A 9,822-nucleotide genomic window follows, 5' to 3' on the forward strand; every position below is an offset into this window, starting at 1 on the left:
GGTACACTTCATTTTTCTGCGTCACAGTAATAGGTCAAGGGGATAACTCCCAAATGTGTCAATTAAATGACAGGGGTTATGCGAAACCACAGAGGCCTCCAAGCAGGAAAGGGCTGGAGAGATCAATTACAAACTGCTGTTTTGTGTGGCTCTTGAGGCAACGCAAAGCCCCTTGGTCTGAGCTCATTACTCTCCAAGCAGAAAACAAAGTGACAGCGGGCACGACGCAAGGCATGACTAGATGTCTGGCGTATGTGGTCCATACAGGTGATGACCCCATTCCAAAAAAGTCTGGATGTTATTTTCATACACTACAGTATTTAACGTACCTCTTTTTTATTTATAGTAGAAATAATAAGAAAATGTGACAAAACGTCAGCCTCAAACATGTGATTTGTGGGTACATTATGATACTGAAGGAAGCCACTCTTAGAAGGGATTTGTAACTTCGAAGTAGTAGATCACTAGCCAAGATTTTAAAAGTTATTTTGTATTTATTAAAATTCACAACAGACTAGCAGAGTACCTCCAAAATAAAGACTACCAAAATAAACTAGAAAAGTATTTCCAAAATAAAGATGACCAGGAATTAGTTGCTGTAACATATTACCATAAACCTAGTGACTTAAACAACACAAATTCACTATCTCACAGTTCTGGAGGTCAGAGGTCCAACGCAGGTCTTACGGGGCTGAAACCCAGGCCCTCGCAGGCTGAGCTCCTCCCTGGAAGCTCCAGGCGGGAATCTGTGCCCCTGCTTTTTCCAGCTTCCAGTTACCTTATTCCTTGGCTCATGGCTCCTTCTTGCATCTTCAGCACCAGCCATGTTGCATTTCCTTCTGACTGTGCTTCCGGATTCCTCATTTCCCTCTGACTCTGACACTCAACCAAGTCCCTCTTCTACTTTTAAGGACCCTTGGGATTATACTGGTTGAACCTAGAATAATCTCCCTTTTTTGAGGTTAGTGGATTAGTACCTTAATTCTACCTGCATCCTTCTTCTCCTTTGCCATTCAACCCAATATAGTCACAGGTTTGGGGGATTAGGATGTAACATCTCTGTAGGAAGCGGGGGCCATGATTCTGCCTACCAAACATTAATTACATATGTAACTACACCACAGTTTAATATTTTCATGGCAGTTCAATAATTGTCATTCGGTTGCCTTAATGTACAGAATTTATCTTTTATCTATGTAAAATGTATTAAACTGGCCAGATGCTACAGTAACAAAAAATGTAGAGATATAAAATAAATTGTACAACATTACAAAGTAGTGGTTCTTTGTGTGTATGTGTTTATCTATGCATATAAAAAACTATACATATGAGCATGTGTGAGTGTATATATATGCACACACACACATAATTTTACAGTTAATCAAGTGGTTCTAGAAAATCGATATACCACAGAGATTCCTGGGAAGGTAATGCTTACAAAATAAGGCCATATTTACGAGGATCCAAAATCAACCAAAGACAAGATTCTTGAAGAAGAACATAAACGTTAAGAGATAAAGAAATTCATTCTTTCTCGGCTAGTCCTTTTCCCTACTCATTATCTTCTCTATTTTTTCCTGTTGTTGTTCTTGTCCAAATTAAACGTTCTCGTGCTCTTAGAGGCCCGCCATGTGTGAAGTGACCACAGCCCTATGAACGAGGACAAACCAGCAACCCACACAGATATCAGTGCAGCTACTTTGGAGGAAATCACTGAAAAACAAAGAAAAGCCCCTTGTACGCAGGTGCATCCAGTGTACCTGTAACTCCAAAGAAGAATGCCCTAATAATTCCGTCAGTGGCTGTGACACTAGCTTTGGTTTTCCACAAACGTTTTCCTTGGGAGCGTGACCACTGTCATTGGCAGGTGCCCGGTACATGCCAGACTTAAAAGACGGGAATGTGGTAGTGGCAGTCATTCTCGGTCAGCAGGGAGATCTCTGGCCACTCCCGGAGTGGGTCCTCTGGGTAGCAGACTTCAAAGTCCCTGGAGTTAAACTTGAACAGTCTGAACACTTTTATCTTGACTTCAAGGGTGTACCCAAGTATAAACATATCAATCTGGGGAAGAGATGAAAGAGAAGTCACAGACACACATTTCCAAATTCCTGCCCTCCCACCAGCGGGGGGAGCGTGTTCTTGGGCAGCTCGTGAAATAATGTTCCTGTTTACAGACCCACCCACAAAGCCCTGAGTGGGCACAGAGTTAGGAACAAACGTCCAGCACATGGAAGGCAGGGGACCTCTCTCTAGACCGGCATGAAGAAATCACAGGGAAAAGTTGCTTGGGAAAAAAAACTAAGAAAACGTAAAGACGTGCTCCTAATAAAAATTATACTGTTTCCCAACAGTTTTATATTGTTTTAAATCAATTTGTATAAAGAAGTCAGATGATTTGTGTACCTCCTGGGAAAGCAAAACAAAACCAAACTAAACAAAAACTCCTTTCTATGGGGATATCAAAGCACTTCTTAGATTTAAAAAATTCCACGATTTCTGTTTATCTGCAGTAAGTGACCAAATGTTTTCCCAAACGTTCTCTCATTTTCCAGCGGGGCTTTCTCCTGGTTGACCTCCTTGGTGGGAGAACCTGTTAGTTACTGGGAAGCAGTGTGCAAGGACAGAATGGTTCCCAGCACTGGGCTTCTCTGGCCACAGGGCTGGAAAGACACACAGCAACGAGCCTGGAGCTGTGAGGCTCATTATGCTTCTTTTCCTCATTGGAGAAGCAATACTATCACCCACCACCTCCGTGCAGCTGCTCTTATCACCGCTGAAAGCAGACTCCAAAACCCCACGTGTTCAAGTACCGCCAAGATCATCCTTAATCAAAAACACACGATTCTTCTGCCCCAGGTACCTGCTCTAGTCCACATGTGTCGCCTACAGAATTTAGGTGATTCATCATGAAGCTCAAAGGATCAGATGATGTTTCCCGGGAAAACAGGAGTCTAAAAAAACTGGGAATGACCTTTTTCATCTTCATTTGTTCGTAAACTTCGGTGACTTGATAGAGCATGATGAACTTTAAAGCTTCATACAGTTTATATTCCAGACTGGCATCAGAAAAAAGGATGTTGCACATATTCCCTCTCTTGTGATAATCCTTAATTCCACTGAAGTGAGTCCACTAAGCACACAGATGGAGAAGTGAAATTAGAAGGGTAAAGGTGAACACATATGCCATACATAATTTTTTAAAGTACTTATAAAATAAACCAAAGACTTATAGAGGGAAGTGGAACTTTAATTTTTCATTTTATATCTTTTGACACTAATTTTTTAACCATAAATATATGTTAATTTTACAATAACAAACTAGCTTCAATGAAATATTTTTTCCAAAAAAGTACCACCTACTAAGTAAAATACTCAGCAAGTCAGTTTCCTAAAACTGCTTAGGATAGCTGAGTTACACGGAGGCTACCCCAGTGACTGGATGCTGGCTAGCAATCTTTAACGCCCGCCGTGTGCCAGGCATGGTTTAAAGCACTCTACATACATTAACTCATTGAATCCTCACAATAACCATACGGGGTAGATACTGTGACGGCTCAGTCTTACAGATGAGAACACTAGGGCACCGAAACATTATGCTGTTTCCCAAGGATTCATTCCAACGATCCAACATCTGTGTCTTTATTAAAGACAGGAAAACCTCTGAGTCAAATTATAGCATGTGCGCTGTCTCCAAGTTATTAATAAGGCGAGTCCCAGAGGGCATTCCTGAGTGCCTTGTCTGGAACTTGTGCCACATTTTTCTGGGGAAACGAAGGTACTGGATCATTAAGGTTCCTGGCCAGCCCACAAAGGGCTCCTTAATCCATCAAGGGCCTAATATCACAGAGAACAACCCTGCTCTCGTGCACTCGTTGAAAGGAGAATGAACAACAAGCAGAAGAAATCATCAGTTACTAGAAGCAGCTTTTCTGGCTGCATTTCCCACCTACCGAACAGAGTAATATGCCTGACATCAGAGAAAAGGGACATTTAGGATGGATGCTTTTGTTTCTCATCTTTTACACACACCACCCCCCTCCCGACACTCACCTGCATTTTCAATAATTCCACACATTTACGTAATTTTCCAAACACATTTGAACCTGTATACCTCTCAGGACCAAAACTGTATTGCTGGATCCAATTACAACCTTGTGAAAAGAGCAGTTTTTCGGGAAGCTTGAAAAGGAAGAAGATGCCGACAATGATTAGTATCTCAACATTGACGACACAGCACTTAATCTCATCTCACTTAGCAATCTTCACTTAAAAACACCGTAACGGCAGTTAAGGAAAAGCATATAATCATTTTTTTTGATTTGCGGGTTCAGTAATTTGGATCATATTCTTAATTCATGATTTCACAACTGACAAAAACCTCGGTATAAGAGTAAATCTATAGAAACTGTCTTTTTGGATAATACATTTTCCAAACTTCTTAGATATTTCCCTTTAGAAATTATTTTTGACCAAACAATGCTAGGGCCACATAGTACAGCTGGGGACACGTGGATTTTAGAATGATGCGCTTTGGGGTGCAAACCCAGCCCTGTCACTCACCAGCTGGGAAGTTACTCAACCAGCAGATGATTTAACCTCTTAGTTTCATCCTCCACTATGAATCAAGGGCAATACTATCCATTTTACAGGACTCTTGCTGGGATTAAGTTAGACCGTGGGATATGTAAGAATCTGATCCGTCGCAGGCATCCAGTGCATTACCACCCAGCCAAGTTCGCAGCCCAGGCCCCGGCTGTATCCTCAGCAATGAGCACCAAGGCCAGCACACTGCATACACTTGACGAGCATTGGCTAGATGAAATGAAACTAATAAAAACAACCCTAAATAAAAATGTTAAGGAAATAGAACCATGTGTAGCTGTATGTTACAGGCATATGCTTTATATTTCTTTGCTCCTCCGTCCTTAAATATACATCCTAGATTAGACGTACTGCATTCAAATTAAAAATCCAGGTTATTCCTCAAGAATGTATTGCCTTATAAGCTGTTAAGCAAATGAAAAAGCAAGGTACAGACGGGGAGGAAATATCTGCAAATTACATGCCTGAAAAAGCATTTGCATTCAGAATATATAAAGAACTCTAAAAACTCGATCAATAATTTAAAAACAAAAAACCCAATAAAATGGGCAAGAGATCTGGACAGACACTTCTCCGAGAAGACACTATAAACGGCAAATAAGCACAGGGAAAGATGCTCGACGTCATTACTCACCAGAGGAATGCAAATGAAATACCCAGTGATGTAATGCACACCTATCAGGAATGGCTGAAACAAAAATGAAACCAAAAACCCCCCTAAAAACCAAGAAACCCAGACAAGGCCAAGTGCCGGTGAGACTGTAGAGTAACTGGCACTCTTAGAAATGACTGGTAGGAATGTAAAATGGCAGAGCCGCTTTAAAAAATGGTCTGGCAGGTTCTTATAAAGTTGAACATACACCTAACATTTCGACCCAGCAATCCCAAAGGGCATGAAAACTCATGTTCATACAAAATCCTGTCTGGGAATATTTATACCAGTTTTATTCATAGTTGTTAAACACTGGACACAATCCAGCTGTCCTTCAGCTGGCGAATGGATAAACAACCTATGTCACATTCGTGTCACGGAACCACTGCACAAGGAACCACTGCACCATTCACAGAACCACGAGGGTGAATTGCGAATGCATTGTGCCAAGTGAAAAATGTCGATTTGAAAAGCTACGCTTGGATAATTCCATTTATATGACATTCTGGAAAAGGCAAAACTACAGAGACAGAAGACATATCAGTGTTGCCAGGGGTCAAGGTTGAGACAAGGACTGACTATGAAGGGGAGTGAGAGGCTCTTGGGGGCAGTAGCTCCGCACAGCATGTGTTTGTCAGAACTCAAGGAACTGTAGAGTAAAAAAGGGAATTTTAGTAGACCACTTTACCTCTTATACAGGATAGGTGCCCCCTCAAGAAAAGATGGTGGCATTAAAAACAAAGAAAACGAAGTGTGACTATCCTTTAGAGATGGTTTATGTGCAAACGGACACGAGAGACCGAGGACCTGGCCAAAGGACCTTCCGGCGCCCCTTCAACCTCAGACGCCCTGTGCTCCAGGCGGCCCACAGAAGCCTCGAGCGTCTGTGCGGCTATTGTCAAGGTGACGTGTGGCGCGCTTCTGCGGTGAGGACGTACCTTCACGATGTCTTTTTCTTTCATCCAGGATGGGAAAGAGAGGCCCTGGCTGAATATCTGAAACAGCACGGACCTTAGTGCGTCGTAGTTATCGCTCTTTACTCGACGAACACACTTAACGTGACGCCGCCAGAACAGTTCCTCATAAGCCTATTGGGCAGGAAAAAAAAAAAAAGAAGTTGTTTCTTACTTCCACTGAGTAAGAGAATAAGGACAGAGAATTCAATTTGTTTTCAGGGAGGTCGTACTCCCAAATAAAGTGGACAACAGAAACAAAAACAGTGATAAATTATGGATGTGGCCGCACGCCATTTTAAAGTGACTTCTGGGTATACAGACTGTGCCGTGCTATTTTAGATGATACGTTCCTGGAAGCCCAGAGCCAGGGGATGTCATTTTGGGGAGACCATGGATACAGCTCAACCGCAGTGAAAAGACTGTAGCTTTAAGACCAGGCTAAAAACACTACTTTCAACGTGCTGCCCACCTTTTTTTTTTTTTGCTTTTACTAGTGACAGGGTTGGGTAGGACTGCTGGGAATATTTACTAAGATTGGGCCAATGGAAAATTCTAAAAATCCTCAAAATATCTTTGCCAAGGGGCCTGATCCCTTCAAGGACAGACATCTCCCCATATGTGCAGAGATCTGCAGTCTTGACTGGGAGGTAGCTGAAAAGAATACAGCACTTGTGGATGTGGTTCCATAGTTCAGCAGTCAGCACGTCTGCTTTACACATAGAAGGTCCTGGGTTCACGCCCCAGTGGAGCCACGGTCCATGGTCTATGGCCATGCCACCCTGAACAAGCCTGATGTCTGATCTCGGAAGCTAAGCGGGGTCAGGCCTGGTTAATACTTGGATGGGGGACCACCTAGGAAGACCAGGTGCTGTAGGCATAAATAATAATAATAAAGCATACAGTGCTCGAGTCTGCTCAAATCATGGGCTGAACTTACCCATGTGCTCAAAGGCTCTCACCCTAAGTAAAAGGCCCAAAACCATGTCTAGCAGCTGTTTGGCTTTTAAATTACAGCCACAGTTGTTCCTTGTGCCACATTTGGTATTAGTTGATTCCTGGGTCCGCCAAGCAGAATAGGATGTTCGTTTCCTGAATTTTATAGACAGATCCTCCACCTTCCATGCTCTTTATGAACAAACGTACCTTCCGCATCAGCTTGGCTCGGGGCGTTTCCCCTTTCCATTCTCTTGCACAATAACTGAGTAAGTCAACTTCCGCCGCCACACTGAGGTTCCCTGGACCAAACATAAAAGGTAGTTCATTTTCCCTTTCCTCCTCCATCCTGAACCCTTTCTGCACTTTAAAATTAAGGAAACATATGCATGAAAATATTTACTTTTGAATTTCCTCTGCAGATATCCAATCCACCTGAAAGGTAAAGGAAACAATAATGTCAAAATTCTACCTTGATAGCAAGGGTATTTTAGAAATTTAAAGATGACACAACCACCTACCATTTGAGCCGGTGCCCTAAATACAAGTGCAGCCTTCTGAAGTAGCACAGAGTGGCCACCAGAAATGACACTGCCAACATCACGGACCCCTTTGCTATTCTCCATGTGGCATCTAAGGCTTGGCTTGTGACTAGTGTCCAGGAGTGAACTTGGTCATTTCCTATAAAAATCAAATTTAAAAAAAAAGTCACATCACAATTACACAAGTCAGCTTTGATTAAGGGGAAAAAAAGAAACACTGGATAATTTTACCTGCAGAGTGTCTATCACTGATTTCCATAAACATTTTTTAAAACATTCAAAAATTAAAGAAATGCCTAGTTCTATAATCAGTGTCATATGAGAATATCTTTGTTCTCAAAATTCATGAGGAATAGTGACCACAAAGAGTGTGGGTTTCAGAATCCCTCAAATCTGAACTCAAAATCTGCTTCTCCTACTTGTGTAGCTGTGTGACTATGGGAAACCTAACTTCTCTTACCCTGAGTTGTCTTGACTAAAATGGGGGTAAAATACTGACCTCACTGGGGAAAGACGGAAAGAAACGATTTAAGAACCAGCACAGTGTGCCGTGCCCTGTGCTGAATATCTGCTGACTCCGAAGATGACGCCAGGGATTCTGCTCAGCGCCAAGGACACGGGCAGCATCACAGCAGCGGCCTCGAGCGACGCCACCACCATCCACTTCTGCTCACTTTGAAATTCTTAAATCAGTTACAGGCCATAACATATAGCATCGCCTTACCACACGGAACGAGTGACTCAAGCAGCAGGCACACAGGTATCATTTCCAGAAAGTGGCCCACTTAAGAGTCGTGACATGGGGACAGATATGCTGCTCATGGCAGACACTCCCATGCCTGAGTGGACAAGAGGGAACATCCACAGGTTTGGAGAGCTCAAACTGTGTGCTTGCAATATTTTACTATGTGTAGTAGATTCCGAATGATAATTCACGTGAGCATGTAAAATGCTGAAGCGCAGATGAGGAAGAGAACTTCTGAACAATGGCCAAACCTCCTGGGGGTCACTGTGAAAGTTTCCTAAACAGTACATGCTTTGGTAAAATTCCAATGACAAACTATAGGAGAAGCCTCATTAATTTGGAATCTACACCTGTAGCATTTTTGGTCATCTTTGGTGTACATTTACACTCTCAATAAAGAATTTACCAGCAGATGAAGAAACTAAAAAAGTTACCAGCAAATAAAAATACGCATATTTTTATTTTATCACTTAAAAGGCTATTTCAAACACAGGTGCTTATTGTTTAGAATTGATCGGCTATTCATTATAGACTTACTCCCACCTAGAAATTAAGCAAAATTTTTTTGTGAATTATTTAAAAGTGTAGAGCCATACCGCCTTTACAGCTATAATTTAGACTTTGATTATTATCAATTCAGTCTGATTTCTCAACTTTGAAAATTCTGACATACGCAAATATTTTTTGTAAATCCTTAAATTCATGGAAGAACCAGAATTTTGTCTATGTGTTACGTAATTTCTTTCATAGTCATAAACATTTTCTAGAAAAATGGAATGCTGCACATGATTTTAGTTTGTTTTTTCTGTTCATATCAACTTTATATCAAGTTATAAGTTGGACATCTTTACTTATCACTACATATAGATCTACATTCTTTTTAAAGAATGTATAATATTTCTATGTAAAGACAGACCATCATGTATTGCCTTATTAGTAAACATTTGATTGTTTCTATTTTTCACTCTTACAAACATTGGTAAGCTAAACATTGTCCTCCAACAGCCCTTGTGGCTCGCAGTAGCTTCTAGGATAATTTAAGGAGAGGAAACTCTCTGGGTTAAAGGCTGTGCACGTCTTTTGTTCTGACAGGTGTTGCCCACGGGCCTTCGAAAATGACTCCCATCCCGCGGACGAGAGCGCCTGTTTCCTGACGCCCCACCCCGGTTTTGAGTTCTCACTGGAGTCTGCGATCTTGAATCACACGCTCACACTTCTTCCTTTGTGATGATCCTCTCAGACAGCACCTGCCTACTTGCTACTGGGTGGTACCCATCTGTGTGTGGACGTGGCGGGCATCCGCCAGGGGGCCTGGCCGCTGCCCCCTCAGTGGGCACTGCGCTCACTTGCCACAGATTCCATCCGAGCTGCTGCGTTCCTTCATGTTGCCAC

The 9,822-nt window shown here is 42.1% G+C and overlaps 1 protein-coding gene and 1 pseudogene across 2 annotated transcripts; one reads left to right on the forward strand and one right to left on the reverse strand.

The window, feature by feature from the left end:
* Positions 1-319: 319 nt before the first annotated feature.
* Positions 320-7,824, reverse strand: FAM105A (family with sequence similarity 105 member A). 2 transcript variants are annotated; one of them, XM_011364109.2, is made up of 7 exons: positions 7,665-7,824; positions 7,547-7,578; positions 7,354-7,445; positions 6,193-6,342; positions 4,051-4,179; positions 2,972-3,130; positions 320-2,061 (listed from the first exon to the last, which is right to left on the reverse strand). In XM_011364109.2, exons 1-7 carry the CDS (start codon positions 7,742-7,744, stop codon positions 1,888-1,890), a joined length of 816 nt encoding a protein of 271 aa, XP_011362411.1. In that variant the 5' UTR covers positions 7,745-7,824; the 3' UTR covers positions 320-1,887. The 2 variants fall into 2 exon arrangements, with proteins under 2 accessions (XP_011362411.1, XP_011362410.1); XM_011364108.2 differs by having other exon boundaries at positions 2,861-3,130.
* On the forward strand, positions 6,972-7,087 carry LOC111742448 (annotated as a pseudogene).
* Positions 7,825-9,822: the final 1,998 nt, after the last annotated feature.

Source organism: Pteropus vampyrus, unplaced genomic scaffold (genome assembly GCF_000151845.1).
Source record: "Pteropus vampyrus isolate Shadow unplaced genomic scaffold, Pvam_2.0 Scaffold94, whole genome shotgun sequence".
Classification (NCBI taxonomy): domain Eukaryota; kingdom Metazoa; phylum Chordata; class Mammalia; order Chiroptera; family Pteropodidae; genus Pteropus; species Pteropus vampyrus.

Bases quoted from the DNA above. Each gene is read 5' to 3' on its own strand.
- FAM105A (XM_011364108.2), bottom strand. From the start codon at position 7,744: ATGTTGGCAGTGTCATTTCTGGTGGCCACTCTGTGCTACTTCAGAAGG. The intron at 7,446-7,546 runs GTAAATATTTTC...TGTTTGGTCCAG, and splicing joins TCTGCAGAGGAAATTCAAAA to GGAACCTCAGTGTGGCGGCG. The intron at 6,343-7,353 runs GTACGTTTGTTC...CCTGCCCAATAG, and splicing joins GAGCCAAGCTGATGCGGAAG to GCTTATGAGGAACTGTTCTG.